Source organism: Cetorhinus maximus, chromosome 18 (genome assembly GCF_964194155.1).
Source record: "Cetorhinus maximus chromosome 18, sCetMax3.hap1.1, whole genome shotgun sequence".
In the NCBI taxonomy this organism is placed as follows: Eukaryota; Metazoa; Chordata; class Chondrichthyes; order Lamniformes; family Cetorhinidae; genus Cetorhinus; species Cetorhinus maximus.
The window spans coordinates 11,865,722-11,889,398 of NC_135896.1; the positions used below are offsets into that span (position 1 = coordinate 11,865,722).

At 39.5% G+C, this 23,677-nt stretch overlaps 1 protein-coding gene across 4 annotated transcripts in view; it reads right to left on the reverse strand.

Annotated features, from left to right (window-relative positions):
• The window catches only part of LOC144692929 (poly(A) polymerase type 3), a 76,438-nt gene that overhangs the window by 32,246 nt on the left and 20,515 nt on the right, over nt 1–23,677 (reverse strand). For all 4 annotated transcript variants that reach the window (XM_078562083.1, XM_078562084.1, XM_078562085.1 and 1 more), the window contains exons 3-12: nt 23,571–23,637; nt 22,617–22,698; nt 17,581–17,690; nt 17,438–17,491; nt 16,865–16,976; nt 16,282–16,371; nt 13,072–13,210; nt 10,785–10,857; nt 9,998–10,118; nt 9,671–9,755 (exon numbers count right to left, since the gene is read on the reverse strand). In XM_078562083.1, coding sequence (XP_078418209.1) covers nt 9,671–9,755; nt 9,998–10,118; nt 10,785–10,857; nt 13,072–13,210; nt 16,282–16,371; nt 16,865–16,976; nt 17,438–17,491; nt 17,581–17,690; nt 22,617–22,698; nt 23,571–23,637 — 933 coding nt within the window. The remainder of the gene's footprint in view (nt 1–9,670; nt 9,756–9,997; nt 10,119–10,784; nt 10,858–13,071; nt 13,211–16,281; nt 16,372–16,864; nt 16,977–17,437; nt 17,492–17,580; nt 17,691–22,616; nt 22,699–23,570; nt 23,638–23,677) is intronic.

The window sequence follows — 23,677 nt, forward strand, 5'->3', positions numbered from 1 at the left end:
GCATTCTGGCCTTATTTTTCTTTCTCCATTATAAATTATTCAACCCACATTTATAATGGAAATTGCACATGTAAACGATTCATGCTGTAAATACACAATCTGCCAGTGGCAGCAAGTAGTACTTCCATTGGCAAGAAAACAATTAGAGCACAAGCTTTCATTATAAATGTGGATGCAGGAATTTATAATGAGAAAACTTGACTGGCACTGTGCGCAAGTGTGGGAATTTTCAATAAATATAGTTTAATTATCTGATGTGAAAATACCTACCAGAGCACATACCATCACTGAAGTTTAGAAATTTCAGTGTCAACATCTATAATGAAATTTGCACTCAGCCTCCTTTGTGGTTACCATACTTTTATTTTCAACAGGCTTTTAAAATGTGGTTAGAACTTCCACCCACTTAAGTTGATTATTTTTAGGGTTTGGTTACAAGATTATCCATAAAGGTAAATAATCTTGTACATTGTCAATTATGAGTTTGCAAAATGCCAGAACCAATTTTTAGGAACTGCTTAAACACCAGAATTAACAATGTCTCACTGATAGTGGAGCATGACTGACAGCAATCCAAAACTAATTCTAACACCATTAACATTTTCAGTGTCATTCTCAGCTTCAAATATTTATTCAATTTCCGTTAAAATATTCAACAAACTCAATATCTCAACTTCTCCCTCTCATCTCTTCAATGGTAATTTTAAAGTGATGGCCCACCCCCCCAATCACTGATTCACCAAAGGAAATAATCTTTCCCTATTCATGCATTCATAATTTTAAAAATTTCTATTAAAACCGCCCCAACCTTCTCCATTCCAGTGGAAATAGCTCCAGTATCTCAAGACTGTTTCCCAGCCATCGCATTAACTGAGTGAATCCAAACAGAATGGCTTTAATGACCCTTCTGTAATGATGCTTCACTAAAATGGCATACCACGTTGTAATTATGGCCTAACCACTGCTTTTGTCCTGTGTATCTGCATCCCTACATATGCCTTGTTCATAAATACCCTTTCAACAGAATTTCATTGTGTATATTCACATTCATCTTGCCTTTCAAAAATGGATTCTTCACAGTTTTGCACAATCTACCTATTCCACGAACCTATGCTTTACTGCCCTCGTTTACAAAAATACCTCAATAGTGGAAAGTGGAAATAAAGACAGATGAGAAGTGATGAAAAGTTATCGGCACAAATTACTGTTTCTCTCTCCACAGATGTTGCCTGACCTCCTGAATGCTTCCACCATTTTCTGCTTTTATGACAGGTTTATCTTTCTCATAATCAGTTATTGCTTGTGGTATGAAAGAGGAACAGAGAAACTAGACTCTCCACTCCCTCCAAACCATGCTGGAACAGTAATGAATACACTTCAAGAGGAAAGAAACCCAAACCTAATAAAGAGGCCTGAGAACCAGTTATTTACTTGTGCTCCCTTTTTGAGGTCACCTCAGCAGAATCTGACAAATTCAGAAATCTCTTGTTTTAACCATTGGAACAGAGGTAGGCCATTTAGTCCCTTAAGTCGATTCCACAATTCAATGAGATCATGGCTGCGACCCAAATCCATCTAACTAAAATGCACAATAAGATGCAATGAAGTTCTAGAATGCCTTCTTCCATGAGATCTGTGCCAATCTAAATCAGCACCAATGCTGAGCTCAAAACTACTGCTTTGGACAAAACCTGTGCATTGGAGACAAAAATTAAAAGTCATAAACTTGTACTGTAGTCACTTACTTAGAACTGCTCCAGGCATCAGAGCAACTAACACATTGATTTGTACACAACGTTGAAGGCTTCAGAAGCCTGAAAGCTGTGCAACATGAAATAAGATGTGCACTGATTCCTAGAAAGGGTCTATGACAACAAGCACTGAAATTAGAAGTTGGTGGAATGAAGATTTAAACCAATCCAAGTGCAGGAGAACAAAAAAATTGAAAGTAAAACTTTCCTAAGAAACCTTCTAAAAACACATTCCTAAACTGTACAAACCTAGAAAAGTGAAATCATTGATAACAGTAAGGTTATGGGTACGGGAGTCAGAGCCATTAATAGGCAATCGAAGATCCTTCCAGTGAGTTGCCTATTGATGACATGCGGAAAAGGGAGCATAAGTGTCATCCAGCCAAGATGACTGTATATGGCATAGCTCTAAAGGAGCAGTAATGCCAAGTAGTTTCTCACCCCACAGGATGACAGAAATTCTCATCAGTATAATTTGGTTGAATAACTGACATCTGAAAAGCCATCAATTCGAAATGTCAAAAGTGTTTTTCTCTCTGCAGATGCTGCCTGACCTACTGAATATTTACAGCATTTTCTGATTTTTATTCATAACTGCCTTTGCTCCACATCATTTAATACATTGGACAACAGAAATCAATCTTAGGGTTAAAATTAACTGAGCTGCTGCTTACAGAAGAGTTCCAAACTCTACCACCATTTTTATGTAGAAATGTTTCCTAACTTCATTGCTGCAAGGCCTGGCTCTAATTTTTAGGTTATGTTCCTTTGTCCTAGATTCCCAGCCAGCAGAAATAGTTTCTCGCCACCTACCTGGTCAGTCCCCCTTAAATACCTTCAAAGCTTTAATTAAATCACCACTTAATCTTAATTTCAGGGAGTACAACTCAAATTTGTAGAATCTCTCTTCATAATTTAACCCTTGGACTCCAGGTACCATTCTACTAAAACTACATTGTGCTTTCTCTGAAGCAAATATATCCTACCTACGGTGTGGTGCCTACAACTAAACACAATATTTCAGATGTGGTCTAAACAAGGTTTTGTAATGCAGCGTGACTTCAAACGCTTTATGTCCTTGTACTCTAAGGGCCAGCATTCCAAAAGCCTTTGATTTTTTTTGCACCTGTTCATGACATTTTAATGATCTATGCAAATAGATTCCCCAAGTCTCTTTGGACCTCCACTGCTTCTAATTCACCAATTAATTCACCTGCAAGTCATTAAGTTTGTTTCTGTACATTTGTATATAGAATACGCATTTGGGCTACACACCTTAACTGCCCTTCCATTCTAATGTTTGTCTCTCTCATTTCTCTCTCCTGATTTGATTACTTTACATCTTTTTTTTCTCTTTAACCTGTAGTGCCTTACACACAATTTCACTATTACTCTATTTGTTTAAGAATAGTTCTTTATACAAACGCTATCACCTGGGCTCACCCCTCATTTGCTAGTTTGAAGTCTTTGTGAACACTTTATTAACCTTTGCTGCTAGGACCCTGCCTGGTCTCAATCAGTTCAAGTACAACTGCTTGCTGTCCCAGTACTGGCGGAAGTGTCCCGAGCGGTGGAGCCCCTCATTCCCACTCCGGTAGCCATGCATTTACCTCCCTATTTTGCTTGTCCTTATGCCAATTTGCACGTGACTTGAAGAATATAACCCTCAAGGTTTTTAAAATTTAGCTCCTAGTCGTCTCTAAACAGGACCTTTTTCCTGTGATGTTAGCCCCAACATGGACCCTAACTGCTGAATCCTGCCCCTCCAATATCCTATCAAGCTGGTACAAGATCTCCCTTACCCTGGCACCATGTAGGTAACATACAAAACAGAACTCTTTCAAAGGATTCTATCCACCCTGCCCCTCCCAAATTACTGAATACACTGCAACTACCAACATTACACTGTCCCTCCTCCTCCCTTTGGACAGATCCCTGCTCCAAGTTTCCATTCTAGTTGTCCTGCTAACATTCCTTACCCTTATCCACACAGGTGGCAAGTGCATTGCACCTGTTGGATATCAGTTTCTGTTGATCCTTGTTCTGTGTCCCACCTGAGTTCCCCATACTAAGTACACTATTTGTCACATCAACCCTGTTCTGATCCTGTACCCATCTACAAGGTATGGCCAAGGCCTGAAGTAAACTGTCCAAATACTCCTTCCCCTCTCGTTATGTGTCAGAATGCCTCCAACTCTCAGTCCAGCTCAATGATTCTGAGCCAGTGAAATCTTCTGCAAAAGTCTGCGCTCTGGACAGTCTCACTATCTATAAGCCGCAATCCCAGGCACACAACCTGCTCTACCATATCAGAGTCCTGATTTCAAAACAGCAGGGGTGGTAGAGAGGGCAATGTATTGGATCTCAGATGAATTGGGAAAATTCAGAAGAGCACTAACTACAGTAATTTTGACAGAAAAGTGTGTACTGGACCTCGTGAGAGAATATGTGCAGAGATATATACAGTGTGAGACAGATTTAGAGCTGTTGAGAAGCTTGACCTCAGACAAGCTTTTTCTTGTATCCTGTCCAGCAGATGGAGGCGTTAGCTATTCCAACATTTGGCACTGAAAGAAATTATCCAAACTATATTCAACTTTATGTCTGCTGTCATAACAGGCTGCTATTAATTGCAAGGTACAGATCGTGCCTCAGTGTTGCCTGGAACATTAAAGACTTAGGGAAAATTGTTCTTTGGCACCCAAGTCTGATTTCCCATTGTCTTTGCTCCTGCGCCAATCATCGGGACAACCCATAAGGATACCAAATGTAAAGGAAACAGCGGAAGGAACAACAGGCAAGGTACAGATCGTACCCAACCAGCCTGTGCTTGCAAAACTCAAAACACAATGTCCAACATTAAATGTGATTCCACGATTGGACATTTGTTAAATAATCCTCAGTGTGCTAAGAATTCCACTGACAACCAATTTAAGATGGTCAGCCGGGTTCACAGTGTTGCCCATGTGTGTGTACAGGAAGTTACATATATTAATACTCAGGGCCCTGTTCTTTGCAGACAGAAAGAACATGTATACATATTGCACCTGTTTCAGCTAAACAAAATAGTGACAGCCATTTGCTGGGTCATTCCTCAGGGAAATGCCTTGACCAGAGTCAAGCTGTCTGGTTTAAATTTCAAACAATGTTAGCAGTTAACTGTCAGTCACCGTCAGCTGGTACATTCTCCATGGCAACACCTCTACCAATCAGAACCCATCTGCCAACCAATCAGCACTCTCTTCTCATACAGTATAAATTGTTGTTCCCTTTACATTTGGTATTTTTGCAGGTTGCCCTGATGAGTGCAAGATGAAAAGCTTTGACAAAAATACCTTTTTTCAACCACACTCAAGTTCTGTACTACCAAACTAGTTCTTAAATGGATTGAATGTTACACAAGAAATAGGAGTAGACCAAACGGCCCATCGAGCTTGCTCAACCATTCAATACGATCATGGCTGATCTTTGACTTCAACTCCACATTCCTGCCTGCTCCCCATATCCCTCGGTTCCCTAAGACACCAAAAATCTCTCTACCCCAGCCTTAAATGTATTCAATGATAAAGCATCCTGAGTTTGTGCTCCCATGTTTTAAATTCCCTGACCAGCAGAAACAATCTGAGTGTTTACTCTATCAAGCCCCTTCAGAATCTTGTATGTTTCAATAAGATTGCATCTCATTCTTCTAAACTCCAGAGAATATAGGCCGAATTTACTCAGTCTATTTAATGATAACCCCCTTATCCTAAGCGCCAATTTAGTGAACCTTCGCCGTACTGCCACCAATGCAAGTAAACCTTTCCTTAAATATGGAGACCAAAGCTGTACACAGTATTCCATTATGTGCTTTTGCCAAAGCCCTGTACAATTGTTGCAAGACTAATTTCTGTACTCCAATCCCTTTGCAATAAAGGCCACCGTGCCATTTACTTTCCTAATTGCTTGCTTTACCTATACGGTGTGTGTTCCTTGTATGAGCACACACAAGTCTCTGAATGTCAAAATTTACAAGTTTCAAATCTTTTAAAACATATTCTGCTTTTCTATTACGAAAAAAGTGAATAATTTCATACTTCCCTACATTATGCTCCATCTACTATCTTGTTTCCCACTCACTTAATCTGTCTGTACCTCTTTGCAGCCTCACTGTGTCCTTCCCACAGCTTACCTTCCCACCTAGCTTGGTATCATCGGCAGACTTGGATACATTACTCTCTGTCTCTTCATCTAAGTCATTAACATATGTTGTAAATAGCTGAGGCCCCAGCATCGATCCTTGTGACACTCCACCAGTCACAGTCTGCCAACTTTAAAATGCCCTGTTTACGCCCACTCATTGCCTCCTGTCCATTAACCAATTCTCTATCCATACTAATATATTACACACAACACTATGAGCCCTTATATAATATATACACAGACAATGCTAGAAAAACTCAGCAGATCTAACAGCATCTGTGGAGACAGAAACAGAGTTAACGTTTCGAGACCGTGACTCTTCTTCAGAGCTGATACGGGCTCGAAATGTTAACTCTGTTTCTCCCTCCACAGATGCTGTCACACCTGCTGAGTTTTTCCAGCACTTTGTTTTTATTTCAGATTTCCAGCATCCGCAGTATTTTGCTTTTATACTACAAGCCCTTATCCTGCCTATTAACCTTTTATGCAGCACCTTTTCAAATGCCTTTCAGGAATATAGGTATACTACATCTACTGGCTTCCCTTTATTTACCCTACCAATTACATCCTCAGATGCAATATAATTTAAATAAATTTGCCAAACAAGGTTTCCCTTTAGTAAAACCATGTTGTCTTGTTCTAATCATATACTTTTCTAACGTTAAGGCTCGTTTAATAACAGATTCCGGCATTTTCCCAATGACTGATGTTAGGCTAACTGGCCTGTTTTCTTATTCCCTCCTTACTTGAAAAGCAATGTTACATTTGCCAATTTTCAATCTGATGGGACCAGTACAAAATTTAAATTTTGGAAAATCATAGCCAGCGCATCTACTACCTCTTTCAGAGCCCTAGGTGTGCAGGCCATTAGTCCCAAGATTTGTCATATTTGATTTTTGACACAATGGGCTGAATGGCCTCCTCCTGTGCCATTAAAATTCTGATATATTTTAGTCCCTTAAGTTTCTCCAATACTTTTTCTCTGCCGACATAAATTACCTTAATTTCCTCACTCTTTTTAGCCCTCAGGTTACCAACTATTTCTGGTATAAAACGTACGTATTCTATTGAGAAGACAGACAAAATATTTGCTAAATGCTTTTGCCATTTCCTCATTCCCATGATAATTTCTCCTGCCTCTGCTTCTAAGGGACCAAGGTTTACTTTAGCTACTCTCTTCCTTTTTATATTTTCACAAAAGCTCTTACAATCTGTTTTTATATTTCTGGCTACTTGACACATTCTATTTTTTTCCCTTTTTGTGGGCCTTTATTGGTTTCTAGAATACTCCCAATCCTGACATTCAACTGTTCTTTCTAACATTATACGCCTCTTCTTTTAATCTATTACTATCTTTAACTCTGAGCCACAGATGGCTCCTTAAGTCTTTATTTATCAATGGAATATATTTTTGAACATTTTGAATCGTTTTAGATGTTTTCCACTGTTTATTTACTGTAATACCTTTTAGTCTATTTACCAATTTAATCATGGCCAATTCTTCCTTCATACCTAATTGGCTTTAATTTTTTTTTTGTGATTGGCATAAATCACTTTCAAACTCAATGTGGAATTCAATGGTATTATGACCACCATTTCCCAGCGGATTTTCTACTATGAACATGACCAATTAACCCTGCTTCATTACACAATGATAGATCCAAGTTAGCTTTATTCCTAGCTGGTTCCACAATGTATTGTTCCAGGAAACTGTCAAAAATATTCAACAAACTCATGTTCTAGACCACCCTTGCCAATTTGACTGTTTAAGTAGTCTATATGAAGATTAACATCCCTACAATTATTACAGTGCCTTTGTTACAAATTCCAATAATTTCTTGTTTAATGCTCCGTCCAACAGTATGACTACTGCACCAGCATTTTCTGACTCTTGTTATTCCTAATTTCCATCCATAGTGATTCTGCTTCATGAGCTTCTGAGGCTAGATCCTTTCTCACTAGTGTCCTTGCATCATCCTTTACTAACAGGGCTACCCCAGCTCCTTTGCCATTCTGTTTGCCTTTCTGAAATATTATGTACCCTGAAATATTTATTCTTTTCAATCATGTCTCTGTAATGGTGATTAGATCTAAACCACTTATCTCTATTTTGCCACTAGCTCATCTATCTTAAAGCAGATGCTTCATGCATTCAGATGAAGAACTTTTAATTTAATTTAATTTTGTTTTACCACTGCATTAACCTTATTCACTGATGCACAATTAATGTCAAACTTGCTGCCCCACTCTGCCTGTCTTTACCCATATTGCTACACTGCTCCATTGCCTCAACTTCTCTCTTTGGATTTCTAAATTTCCCTTCGCCAACAACACCCCCCCCACACCAACCATTTGCCAGGACACCGTTCTTAATCCGCTCTCGGTGGAGCCCACCACAACAGATTAGCTCCCTCCTCCGCAAGTGCTAACGCCAGTGCCGCAAGAATCAAAACCCCCTCTTTGAGAGCCACATGTTTAATTCTCTAATCTGCTTAACCCCATGCCAATTGACTTGTGGCTCAGGTAGCAACCCAGAGATAATTATCTTTGGTGTTCTGTGTTTTAATTTGGACCCTAACAACTCAATTTCTTGAATGATGCTCTCCTATGTTGTTCATCCTAGAATACCGGTCCACACAAACTAGCTTATTATGCAAGCATATTTTAGCCACCAATGATACAAGGTTATCATCCAGTTGTGCCTTAATTGGGAATTTTTGAGATTATCACAGTCCAACCACAATGCTGCCTTCATGTCAAAACACATACATTCCCACTGGATGATCAGTAGATATCAATTAGGTCTGGGAGCCCAGTTTTTTTCTCTCTTCTGATCTGCATCAAAGGTGTCCCAATTACAATGTTGCTCCAATGAGATTAGCTATTTCAACATGGACCATTAGTTGAAACTTAGCCTTTTTGGCAAATCATAAATTACCTACTGATTCATTAAGGGTTGGGATCTAAGCTAATAAAGTTACATTCATATGCCAAGGGAGTATAAAATCAAAATTTTCAATTTTATAAATTCCGTAAATTTCAAATATATTTTATCTAATACTGACATTCTGACTTTCTTGAGGACAGCTGTGAACAGAGACAGACATTTCACCATTTTACTAAGAAAAAATGTTTTATTAGGAAAATGGATACAAAGTTATGACAAGTTTGGTAATATTACGCTTAGTCTATCATAAAAGGTGTACCAAATAATTTTGGAAAATAAGCACTTAGATCCTAAACATCAAGAATCTCACTCAGAATATAATATTCTTTTGAAAAAAATCCATCTTAATACTCCGAAAACAGGCAATGGGTTTCGGAAAAAAACTTCAAGGAAAAGGGCAAGTGGAACGGCATTTTCACAATATTAAGTTAATTCACAACATAGACCAAATGAGTCTAAGTATTAATGAATAATTAAATTGCCCATTTGCATACGGTTGTACTACAAAATTGGTGTTCTAGTTAAATAGCAATAGTGAATTACTGTAGATCAGTGACTATCTGATTGGAAATTTCTTAGTTCAATCAAAATGTTGTTTTAATCAGGCTGAAAAGTTACAACTTAGGTGCTCAGTGTTGGGCTGCGACCAAATCAGAAATGTTTGTGCAGTTTACTTCTTTTTTTCTTGGGAGCAGGGCAAGAGAAGTTGCCTCCAGGTATAGGAACTGCACGTGAAACACAAACTGACCCTCACAACCTTTGTCCCACTCATAAGTAATTGAATACATACTTGTACTTCTGAAAGAAGTTTGGAGCTTCAAAGAGTTTGGACCACTCCATTTTACCCATTAAAATTTCATCCGTAATCGAAAGACCTGTGAGGAAACAAAGTGGATTCCTTATCTCTATTTAGATGCAATACATTAGGATTGAAAAGCATGATTGGAGTCTTAGAAAAAGTTTGATTTAATACAGTAGGATACCTTCCAAAACAAGTCATAAAAGTGATGAATGGTCATCGACCTGAAACATTAACTCGGTTTTTCTCTCCACAGATGCTGTCTGACCTTTGAGTATTTCCAGTATTTTCTGCGTTTAAATATATAAAATTACTCACCTTGCTTAAACTCTTCCATCATCACTGCACGCGTGGATGCAGAGACATTGTATGTAGAGTTTTGTTGTGGGTAGGCTGGTGTGATAATTGGCATGAGATGGTATCTGTCACTTGGGTTAACCTACACACAAGATAATAACCCACAGTTATTACACCTTCTCATTATACAACAATACAAAATTAAGGGTCAAAAGATTATTCGTATTGTTAAACGGGAAAACCCCTGAAGTAATTTCAGATGACGACATTTTAAAATCTCTAGGATAATGACTTAATTCTTGTATGCCATTACAAATCAGACAGGCAACTTGGTCATGCAGGTCTATTCTCAACATGAGCCTCTTCCCACCTTGCAATACCACGTCCTATTTCTTTCTCCCTCATGTAGCTACCAGCTTTTCCTTAAATACATCTATGCCATAATATACCACGCTTAAATGCACCTATGCCATTCTTGAATTATTGCAAAAACTAAATATGCACACAAGACATAAATTGAACAATTAATAGCTGATGAAGCAGAGCTATATCACAAATAAATAATCTGAAAAGAATTCAATACTGCACATGCAAAATATAATTTATCCATCAAACCCCATCTCAGATTTCCTATACTTGTTTAGCTTCCACATATCACATATTTGATGTATCTTCGCCAGAATGAACTTCTTTCATTGGGGCCAACAGTAAAAACAAGTCACATCATTGTGCATCAGCATAGAACTGACTATGCAACTGACTATGCAACACAGCCTGATTCAAAGCTGGCAACTCACTATAAACTTACCCGTGGATCCCACACTGGTAGATTCAGATTGCAGTCCTCAGGTTGCTTTAACAAGACGGGATTAGGCCATTCCCTGACAAGAAAATGCAACGGTGTTGATAATTTAGAATACCTTGAAACAAATAAGCTGGACTGCAAAAGCACACTTTTGATTGCAGTTTTGTCTCTGAGTAACTTACATGCTGCTTCACAGCAGTATTTCCAGTGATTGCTTTAATACGGTTTCATCAACAAATCTTTTACTAATTTAGGCAGTTGAAAAGGCTGGCCCAGTTGGTGGTTAAAGGGTCCTTTTTCTTATAAAGGCGCAGGTGCCAAGCAGAAGCTATCTTGAAATCTAATTCAGGTGGATTCATTTTACTTTTGGATTATTTCTTTATTAAACTTCACATCCAGCCAAAGACGTTTTATAAGCATATGAAACATTTTAATACTGCTTTAAGTTATTATATTTGAAGATTGCAGTTTAACTTGTATAGATAATTTAATAATTTGGAGGACATATTCAGACTGGCCAACACAGCTTGTGCTGATAGCAACCAAAACTCCAGTCCAGCTAATGCAAATCTCGTATTGCTGCCAATTTTCCCAGGTGGTGATCTCAACAGTTTTAGCTGTACAACATAAAATGTGCGTGAACGAGCAGTGCTCTCCAGCAGAGCTTTTAGTGAGCCAGCTACTATCCCATTATTAACAGTTTTTTTTATATAAAGAAAAAGGAGCATACATTTGAGTTTATTAGCCACTGTCGAGATTCTTTGTTGTAACTTTAAGCAGCATTTATTTAATAAGAGTCTTGAAGTTTAGTTTGAATAATTTATTTGTTAAAGAAAATACAGTTAGGACCCTGGGGAGGGCAAAGTCAAGATAATGATTTTAACAGGCTTTACAGTTTTCACATGGCTGCCTAAATTCTTCTAGGGAAAACACCAAGTTACAAATGTGGTTTGCTACAGTGACCACATAGCATTTAAAAATAAAACACGCTTCCACTTTACTATTTAAGAAAGAAGAAAGTATTGCTGAAAAAAAAACGCGCTGCCAAAGCATTTCATCTTGCAGTCATTAGGACAGATTCGCAAGAATACAAATTGTAAAGGGAATAATTTATACTGCATGAGAAGAGTGAGCTGATTGGTTGGCTATCCTAGCAAATGTTAAAAATGAAAATAGCTTGTATATATTTTTAAAATCTGCATTCTATTTGTGTAGCTATTTAAAACCTCTGTTAATCTTACCAGCACAAAGTACATTAAGTGAACACTGGTCACAGCTCTGTGCAAATATCAGGGGATGATCTTCACTGTACCCAAAAGCTAATTAAAAGTTAAATAAGCTACACCTCTAAGTTGATGTGTGCACTGCTTGCAAATCAAAGTGGTAAATAAACTTCAATATAAGCACGTTTGAAATTATGTATTTTGGTATGAAAAATAAAGAGGCCATATACTCCTTAGAAATAAGTGCCCAAAATGGGTGAAGGAACAGAGGGGTCTGAGAGCATAGATACACAAATCATTCAAAGTAGCAATGCAAGATAGTTAGGCTATAAAAAAAGCAAAGAACTGGGGTCCTTTTTTTATTTAAAGAGGGGTAGAATTGAAAAGCAGCAAAGTTATGCTAAATTTGCATAAAATATTAGTCAGGCCACACTTGGAGGAGTACTGTGAACAATTCTGATCTCAATACTATTAAAAAGATACAGAGGCACTGGAGAAGATGCAAAAAAAAAGCTTTAATAGAATGATAGCAAAATGAGAGGTTACGTCACGAAAGATTGAACAGGCCAGAATTCTTTTCTCTAGGCAAGAAACCTGATAGAGACCTTTACTTTTCTGTTCAACTGCATTTACCAGCCTTTGCTCCATATGCCTCCTTACCTTTACCTAACAAAAATCTAGCAATTGACTCACCATCCACAGACATCTTTGGTGGTCAGGGGGAGGTGCAGCGGAGGGTGGTGGAGGGGATTACACTTTGTATGATAAAATGTTTCCAGATTTCATGCCGAAACTGCCTAGCTCTAATTTTATGATGTCACCTCGTTCTGGGTTCCCCACCAAAGGATATAGTTTCTGTGTCAATCGTACTTAACCTTTCTATTCTTAAACACTTTGGTTTGATCAACCTTCAACCTTCTAAACTTAAGGGAATAAAAGAAATGTTGATACAACCCGGAAGCAAAAGCCTACATACACCCCCTAGCAGAAGTGAAGTATCCTAAATGTTACTAAGTCTACGCTGCCAAATTACTTTACAAATAAGATCCATAGAAAGCAATACTCACCATTTTGAAAACACCAAGAAGAACTTGTGTACTAGGGTGGATGCAACGGCATTGGGGTACAGTTGACACGTTCTTGCCACCAACATGGCCCATGACACACCACCCAGAAAGCCTAATATGTTAGAGTAAATGTTGTGGCCTGTTTAAAAACAACAGATTATTTCTTAGCATGAAGTGATGAGCATGTTTCACACATTACAACATTTAATTTACAATTCAATTTTGTAAATTCTTAGCCATTATTGCAACTTCTTTAACTTGTATTAGTGGCCAACTATAGGTTATGCCCTACAATATGCACATGACCTGATAGGTCGAATGCAGCTGAGAGTCTGACTTTTGAATGGGCTCTTCCATATGATGGCACATAGTGGAAAATGGAGGCGGGGGGGTGGGGGGGGGCAGGGTCATTCGGGCGAAAGAGTGGGAGATGAATAGAAGGGAGGAGAGACAGGTAAAAGCAGGGATGATGACGACAAATTTTGCAGCCATTTTTAAAACAATCACCAAGATCCAGCTGGTTTGCCTCAAAAGGCTATTTCTATGGGGGGTCAAAGCAAAGTTGAGAACCACCAACCAAGAAGCACACTCTCCAGTTGCCAGCAAATAATATTACTATACACACCCACTAAATTGGTTCAAGCTGGAGGAAGAAACAAACTAGTGGACTAGGGCATTAATGAGTCACAGCTGTTTGTTTGAAAAGGGTTAAGTGAAAAATATTGATTAGTGATAAAATATTGTTTACCCTGCTGTGGGTTCAGTTTTTCCCACTGAAAAAAAGCACTTAGTACATATAAATAAATAATTGAATAAATATATAGCCATTATTTTACAAGTGGATAAAGCACAGCAGAAAATTAACTGTACCATCAGATAATCTACCCCCACTCATAAGGCCTGGCTCTGTGTTCCACCATTTGTTCTTTGACTTGAACCATGGACAGCATCTTAATTGGTCAACTCTCACAGTTGATTTATAAAGGCCAGTTTCCCCAGAAGGCTCCAGATGATTGTGGGCTGGAGTCACTCCCTTTTTGATTTGGTATCCAGGTCAAACAGAATGCTAAGCGAGCCTCATGAACAATGCCAAAGTGAGTGCTAAAAATCACCCGTCAGGAATAGATACTACTGGCAGTTGGTGAGGCAGCACAGAGTACACAACCTAGAATTTAAAGAGCTATAATACCAACTCTGGAGAAGATTGTGTGAATCCCAGAGGTTCCAAAATCTCAAAGGCAACAATTCCAAGTCAAACACTACTCAATGCTTGCCTGAAACACTGTCCGCTGAAAATGGATTCTTCAAGTCATGCAAAACCAACAGCCTGTCCCCAGCAATATGAACTCTTCCAGGACATAACTTGAATGCTGCCTTTCACCCAAGTGGTTATTCGTCATATCAGAACCTACATGTAGAGTGTCAATAGGGCATTCAACTGGAGGGCAGCACAACCAAATACAATTCTGTTCTTAATGTGTATCCACAAACACATATTTTCAGGCAGAGGAAAGAACTGTGGGTAATTATTTATTTCAGGACCAAAGAGGAGAGCTGCAGCAGCCCTACCATTGCCCAGGTGAACAAAGTTAATTCAGCACGAGTCAGGGATTTAATCTGATTCTTAGCTCAGTTCAACATGGGACAGTACTAACTGAACCACTAGATGGCTAACCCTAAGCAGTAATGCTCCTTACTTCTGTTTAATATTTTAACTGATCCAGGGAGCAGAGCAGCATCAGTGTGTCAAATGGAGTCCCAAGTTTGTCGGCTGACTGCAATTTATCCTTAACGTGGCTGGGCCTAATCGCATTGCATCAACCACATCAAGAGACCTTTCAAGTAGACTTAAGAGATTGATGCATACACATGCATTGTGTATCTCAACTACAGAGAATTCCCCTTCAAAACCTCTCCATCTAGAAGGTTCAAGACAGAAGTGAGATAGAATATTCACCACTCACCTGAATAGATATAGTCAAATTAATACTCAAAGCCTGACACCACCTAGGTCAGAATGTTACTTACCGAAACATACGAACAAGGAGAAGTAGGCCATTCAGCCCCTCTGGCCTGCTCTGCCAATTCAATAAGATCATGGTTGATGTGATAGTAACTTCAAATCTGCATCCCGTCTATCCCCAATAACCTATCACCCCCTTGCTTATCAAGAATCTGTCCACCTCTGCCTTCAAAATATTCAAAGATTCTGCTTCCGCTGCCTTTACAGGAAGGGAGTTCCAAAGACTTACGACCCTCAGAAAACATTTCGCCTCATCTGTTTTAAATGAGCAACCCCTTATTTTAAAACAGTGACCCCTAGTTCTAGATTCTCTCACAAGAGGAAATATCCTCTTGTGAATCCTGGAAACCCTACACTGGGTTGTCTTGCTAATTAACAAAATTAAATACTGTGACCGACTGTACACTTCTTGAAACTCATTGTTATACTGAATCTTATGGTGAACTATATTTTTAATCCGGCTTGTAATGCACTCTAGATGAAAGAAACAGAGGTGACTTGATGAGGAATTGTGGTTTGGGCCTTCATTGATCAACTGCCTTTGACCCCGAAGGTTTTGAAAGGGACCAAACTGTAAAAAAGTAAAACTTCAGCAGAAATCTACTAGTGTGCGCAAAAAGGCAGCCTGCAGCATGAGAACCATGAGAGAAATACCTTGGCAGAACTTCAGAGGCCCAGGTGTGCATAGAACCTATAGGCTGATAGGAGTCTGAGTGTAGGAAGCCAGAGATCTTGAGAATTTGACCATGTTTGGGTGGGCAGATGGTTAAAAGACATTATTGTAATTGGGCAACTCAAATAATTGCAAGGTAATGATTGGCTTAAATTGGTCTCCATGGGCTTTGCTGAAAGTATAAGAAGGGATTTCTCAAGCAGAGAAACTGTAGAAGCATTACGTGTCACATTGACACAACAGTACCTGGAGCATGATCTGGGAGTAGCTATATAGAGATCACACCCCTACCCGGGGGGAACAATGATAATGCTGTTATGCTTTGATGCAACTGCTCAGGTTTTAGTATGTCAAATCTTACTTATACTTAACAAAATATAACCACCGTCGCCATAATGGCTATCACTCGGAATCATTTCTGAACTTAATAAGGGGTTAAAGGATAAAGTGACTGAAAACTCAAATTCTAACATTACAAACAACTCTATTGTACACAAAATGCGTGAAAACTTACGTTTTGCCCATAATTTAATTGCTCTCAATGTCAGCCTAAAATTTTCAATGTTTGGTACTAAATGTAATATTTCATCGGTGACTCTGCAACCTGTTGAACAGGGAGAAACACATCTTAGTTTAGCACACAGTCCAAAAGGTGTTTAGCTTATTTGCTTTGAAAAAAAAAATCATAGTTTTAGAAAACTTTCTTGCTCTGTCGCCCTCATTGACGGAATTCAGTGGATGAATGCATTCAAGGACTTCATGCGCTGCAGGTCAGTCAACTGCAGTTGTTGCACAACTTTTTGAAACCCGAAAGCCTTTTACACCATTTTGTTTTTTTGCAGAATTGGTAGGGAGAATGAAATGCATTAAAAACATCCAACTTGAATTTTACATCCAAAGTCCCTGTTCTTTAAACTGGAACAGTCCCCTCAATAAAATATTAAAGTATAAACAGATTACAATCACACTTCCACTCATCACACATAACTTTGCCTTTCTTCTCATTAACCCATAACCCAGGGCAAGAATGAATATTTTTACCTCCATTTTTCACATCAAAGTTATCCAATATGCATTCACAATTGACAGTCACTTACCATTAAGGCTTCTAATGCATCTCAAGTCCAAGTTTTTAAGCAGCACATCATCTCGAAGGTCCAAATCTTCAGGGATTGTCTGAAGTGCCAATCTTGCAAACAAAATATCAATCTAAAACAGAAGATTTGACATTCTGAACCGATCACATTTGTCATTTTCCTAAAAGATAACGCACATTGTGATTCAAATATTAAAAGTTTGCCTCCTTTAGTTTTCAATACATATATCTAAAATCCTTGTGTTAAATTAAATTTATATAGCTACTTTCCTGGAGTCTAAAAATCTAAATTTCACAAGAATACAACATTTTGATATGGTGCACTTCATTTCAGCAGAATTCACCTTCAGACTTGCAAACATTTAATAGTATATGGAATTAAGTGATACCAATGTTTCAATGTCAGTGATTTTGCATTTACAAGCTTGAAATACTAAACATTGTAGAATCACACTACCTATTAGCGACTATTAATTTCACCATGCAAAAACTACATTTTTCAATATTGCCTTGTAAAAGAAATTACAAATTTAACTGAAGAATGATGCAAATCAGTTAATATTTAATAAAGTACCTCTATACCATCAAAGGATAGTTTAATTACTGGCACAAAAGCTTCTTCAACAGCCTGCAAAACAAACAGACAGCAGTCAATACAGCGCATAAATACACCGAACATCACACACACGCGAATAGTACAACATTTTCCATACCTACCCGTAAATTCCTCACTTCATCTTGCTGCTTCAGCTTTTCACAGAAGGATGCGAAGAAGTCAATTCTTTCAATGTGGCGAGGTGCAACACATAGAGCATCAATATCAGCACCTAAAAGAATAAGGATTTTTGCTTTACTGTGCAAACTTAGCATGCTTGCTATCAAACATCTACCTCAAGCTAAGATGTTTCCAATTTACACGTTTCTTTACTGAAGAATTCACCCTTTCTCTACACATCTCTGAAGGTATGGACCTTTGCTGCTATATGGTGCTACCAGCACATGAAGCCCTCCAGCAAGTGTTCAACAGGTCAATCAGTCCCAGAGGCATCACAGTTGGATCCAGTCCTAATGTCAACAAACTTCCAGCAAGGCTTAGTGCAAAGTCATTAGGAACAGAAATAAGGGCCAATTTCCTTTATGTAGCAGAACCATCAAGGTTAATTATAGCATCCCAATAGCTGAGCTTAGCTAACTCAATGCAGACAGGGAAGAAAGGCGTCAACATCCCAGCAGCAAAAAGAGTGTTAGACATGCTGCCTACATTGTTCTCCCAACCTGTGGGAAATGCTGTCTTATATATCAGGGTGGTCCAAGATTTAGAAACAATACAGGACTACAGGCGTACTGAACAGCAGAAGCAGCACGCTATAGACAGAGCAAAACAATCCCACAACCAGTGGATCACATCAAAGTTCTGCAGTCCTGTCACATTGAGTTGTGAGTGGCGCTGGACAATTAAACAACTAACAGGCGGCAATGGCTCCAAAAACACCCCCATCCTCAATGATGAAGGAGCCCAGCATTGCTAAACAAAAGCATTTGCGAACATCTTTAGGCAGAAGTCCCAAGTAGATAATACATCTTGGCCTCCTTGAGGTCCCCATCATCAGAGATGCCAGTCCTCAGGCAATTTGATTCACTCCATACTGTATCAGAACAGTTGAAGGCACTGGGTACAGCAAAGGCTGCATGTCCTGATAACACCCCGGTAGTAGTACTGAATACTTATTCCCCAGAACAAGAGCCTCTTTATCCAAGCTGTTCCAGTACAGTAGCTACACTGGCATCTGACAGCCAACGTGGAAAATTACCCAGGTATGCCCAGTCAACAAAAAATGTAAGACAAATCTAATCTGGCCAATTGCTGCTCCATCGGTCTACTTTCAATCATTAACAAAGTGATGCAAGGTGTTGTCAACAGTACTATCAAGCAGCAACAACCCACTCACTGACGGCCAGTTTGCATATGGCCAGGACCACTCAGCTCCAGATCTCTTCAGTTGAGCTGAGCAGTTACTACTGCTCCAAAAGGGATACCTGAGCCCAATGGCCAGCAGCACAGAATCACCAACCTTCTGCTGCTTTCTTCGATTGACCATGTTTGAACCCGGGCAAAAGAGCCAAAATTCAGAAGTGAAGTAAGATGACCGCCTTTGAAATCAAGGTAGCATTTGACAGAGTATGGCATCAAGGAGTCCAAGCAAAATTAAAGTCTATGAGAATCAGGTGGAAAACTCTCCACTGATTGGAGTCATGAAGAGCATAAAGGAAGATGGATATGGTTATAAAAGCAAAAAACTGCGGATGCTGGAAATCCAAAACAAAAACAGAAACAGAAATATCTGGAAAAACTCAGCAGGTCTGGCAGCATCGGCGGAGAAGAGCACAGTTGACGTTTCGAGTCCTCATGACCCTTCAACAGAACGAAGTAAAAATAGGAAAGGGGTGAAATATAAAGATATGGTTGTTGGAGGCCAATCGACTCAGCCGCAGGACAGTGCTGCAGGAGCTCCTAAGGGCCATGGGCTAGGCCCAACCATTTCAGTTGCTTCATCAGTGACCTTACCTTCATTATAAGGCCAGAAGTGGAGATATTTGATGGTGTTCAGTGATAGTCACAACTCCTCAGATACTGAAGCAGTTGTCAAGAAATCCAGACTTACCTCATTGATAAGCAGGGCCCAGGAACACCAAGTCCTTGGGAGTTTTGTGCATGTGCGGGCCGGGAGCAGATGGCACATGCACAATCCGGCAGTTAAAGGGCTCGGCCATCCTGACAGCAGTGTGTTTATGTAGAGAAAAATAGAGAGATGGCACGAAAACCTGGATCATGTGGCTAAGAGCAGGGCGCCACAGTTGATAAGAGTCCCAGGCTGGGGACAGGGGGAGGTCCCAAAGGAAGCCCCAGGCAGAGGAATAGAGACAAGGGAGGGGGCCCCGAGGCGGCCCCAAGGTTGGCGATTCGGTGCTGCGGGCCACTGAGACAAAGGTTCCCCTTTGGAACAGTAGTATCTGCTTGGTACTGCCAAAGAGCTGAAGTTCTGCTTGTGAGTTGATGCTTGAGTACATACTTTGGAATCCAGAGGAATGGAGTCTTGGGAGATGACACTGATACCCTGTGAGGTGAACAGTCACCGAGGCCGTTCCAGTTGGAGCAACCTTTGGAGAGAAATCCAAGGCGAGATCTTCAAAGGTGAAGGCTGCAATTTCTCATGAGAGTGGCAGTGTTTCAATGAGATTTGTTGGCTCACTGTTTGCTAATGCCTGGGTAGGTTGTTGAGAAATCAGTGGGATCTGTCTTGGCTGCATCTAATGTGCAATGTGGTGTATTCGGCCACATTTGTCTGTTAATTCACATATACCTTATATTAACCCTAAATGTTAGATATTGTAAATTGTTTTATCTTTCTGACCTTGTATAGTAAAGCTTGTGGATTTATTCTCTTTAAACAAAAAGTTATTGGTCCCTAACTGAACCTTAGCAAAAACTTGGGGCCTGGGCCAGGATCCTAACACAGTCCTGCATGCTGCAAGGCTTGGAGAACATTCAGGCTTGGGCTGAATATTACTTGTCACTTAAGTGCCATCCAATGCCTTTCTAACCACCTCCCCATGGCATCCAACAGCACCACCATCACTGAATTCCCCAACATCCTAGGCTTATCATTGACCAGAAATTTAACTGGATCAGCCACTCAAATACTGTGGTTAAAAAAACAGGTCAGAGGCTGGGAATTCTAAGGCAAGTAACTCACCTCCTGACTCTCCAAAGTCTGTCCACCATTTACAAGGCACAAGTCAGGAGTGTGATAAAATACTCTCCACCTGTCTGGATGAGTGCGACTCCAATCCAACAATGCTGAGAAAGCTTCACACCATTCAAGCAACCCACTTGATGTGCACCCCATCCACCAAATAATCTTAAGCTTCACAATTGTAACAATGTTTATAATATTTTGGGACTGTAGCTTTAAATTTAGGATAAAGGGGTCATGTGACCTATTCTGAATCCTTCTTGACAGTAAGCCTGGATTGTTTGATTGTCAGAGAGATCAAAGGAAAGCTCAAATTGTTTTACTAAGAAGGCGGTGCAAAGTATTTACGTTTGCAGACAATGGCAAAATCTACTCATTGTAGACTCAGAGACTGATTCTCCCAAAGTCCCAGAAAGGTGCTGAAAGTGCTAGATTGTAAATAGTTATGCTGTAAACTGCCCATTTACCTCTAAGATGAAAGGAGGTTGAGTTCGAGTATCTAATTAGCATTTCTACCTGGATGCAAGATTCACATTTTTCACAACACCATGGCAGGGAGAAGTCAGAGGAAGCCATCAGGTTTCAGGCTTCCCTACAAGTCAATAAATATCACAGGCAGAAGAGGTTCTGTGTGGTCAGCAGTGAGAAAAGGCTGCTTAGCTTTGTGAGTTACCAAAGCCAGATGTGAGAAGAAATGGTCTCTAATCAAAGTTATGCATCCTGCAGTCATCTAAGGATTCCAGGAAGTTTGCCCTGGCATTGCCAGGGAGAAGAATCATTGGAACAGACTTTACTGCTGGCGGTGGACTTAAGAAACTCTCCGAAAACTGAGGAAAGCCCCTGTAAGGCAGCCCAATCAAAGTTACTACTCAGTGAAACAGGGGACATGGGAACCCATTGGAAGCCAGGAGCAGGGACTGCAATTCCATGGGGTGTATGATGGTGTGCTCTATAAAAGTGAATGCTCCCCTCTGTAGGTTAAAGTATAAGTTGCCTACAAAAAGAAAATAGCGTTTAACCAAGCGCTTTTTATTCATTTGTTACAGTAAAAGTTTTAAAATGTGAAATCCTGCCATGTCATTCTCTCAGCTAGTAACTGGAAGTTTAAATCTTTTTAAAAGGTTAACAGTCTCTATGGAGTCCGTAACAACATTCACTCCCTCTGCCACTGGTGCACAGCAGCAACTTGCCACAGTTCCTTCAACAGCACCATTTAAACCCACGACCCCTACCACTTAGAAGGACAAGGGCAGCAGGCACATAGGAACACCACATCAGCGAGTCCCCCCTCACATTATATACCATCCTGACCTGGAACAATATTGCCATTCCTTCACTGTCATGGGGTCAAAAATCTGATACTCCATAAGTATTTTCAGCATTTTCTTTTCATATTTCCAGCACCCAGTATTCCAGCTTGGTTTGGTCCATTTGCTATTCTTTTCGCTGTCTTATGACTTGTGAATGGGTTTCTTTTTAGCCCTTGAAATTTACCAAACCTGAACGCTTCTTCCCAATTAGTACAAAATCCTTCTACTTCATTAGTCTGAATGCACCCACTAGGAAGCAGCTTTCTCAATCCTTAATACCTGGGGAGTTTGCACACTCAGCGGACAATTGAAAGTACAGGCTAGGTAAAGGAACTCACATGCTGAGTCTGACCAATCAGCTGGGTTTTAAATACCAACACTAAGTGAAATTTTCCATTTAATCCAAAACTAGATTCTCATCCTCTCTGTTGGCACCACCCTCCCCGCCCATTAAAAATGTAACTGATGGCGCACAGAGACTATGGGATATATTGACAAGTCATTAAAAGATTGAAACTTTAAACTAGGACTAGTGGATTGACAGTGCCCAAATTTCCATCATAACATTAGCATTGCTGTAGGTATAGGAATCTGCAGTTTAAGAAATTCCATCTAGTGGTAGAAGTATGTATTGGCAGATGTGCATGTAACAGAATGATACCTAAATATATTAGTATGTACAACGTACCTTTTGTGTGCACTCCTAATCGGTATGAACCAAATGTAAAAATTTTCCCACCAACATTCTCTATTACTGATGGAGGAAGGTTCTGAAAAAAGAATTAAATTTATGCTGTTGAACAGGTTATCAGCAATTTACACGAAGGACGAATGAATCTGCATATCTATGGTGCCTTAACGAGTCTCTCATGATATCTCAAAATACTTCACAAACTTTGAAGCAAAGTGGCTGTTGCTATACAGATGAACAAGTAGCTCCCACAAACAACAACAATGAACAATAAGTTGATTTTAGGTGATGCAAGCTGAAGAAACAACCTTGCTAAGGATGCCAGAAGAACTTACTACTCTTCCTAGATTAGTGCAATGGGAATTTTAAATTCACCTGAACAGGAAGACAGGGTGTTAATTTGATGCCTCATCTAACAATGTAGCACTCAGTACTGGAATGTCAATCGGGATTATACACTCAAATCCTGGAGTGGTGTGTAAAGCTGAATCAACAACTAGATGACACAAGTGGTGAGGTTGTTACCGATTTGAGAAAAATTATTATAATGAGTGCACATGAATACATTGTTTTCCCAATCAACAGTAAAGCTAGATTTATTCAGCATTCCAAATTTCAGCCTACATATTGATGACTTCAGTATATTTTACAGGTTAAAGAGAGCTTGTGCTCCTTTGCGAATCTGTTGCTTAACCTGCAGTATTTTGCTTTTGTGTAGTCTAGTTTCCTTATCTGAGAACCCCCACCCAAACTAACTCCGGTATTCAACAAAGAACATGCTTCAAATATTCTTGCAGCTACTTACAAAAAATTAAAGCATCCTTTAGTTTGCTCAATTCTCATGTATGATTTCCAATTTCTCAGGAAATCTAATCCAAATGTTTGTTGCAAGTGGCAGCATATATCATGAGACAAAGAACAAACAAAATTTCAATTAAGCACTATCCTTACCTTAATTTCACTGGTATCCCGAATCCACTCTTTAACTAAGCTATTTAGTTTTCCGAGAATTGCAATTCTGCAAGATAAGGAGGTAGTTAAAATATCACTGACTCTAT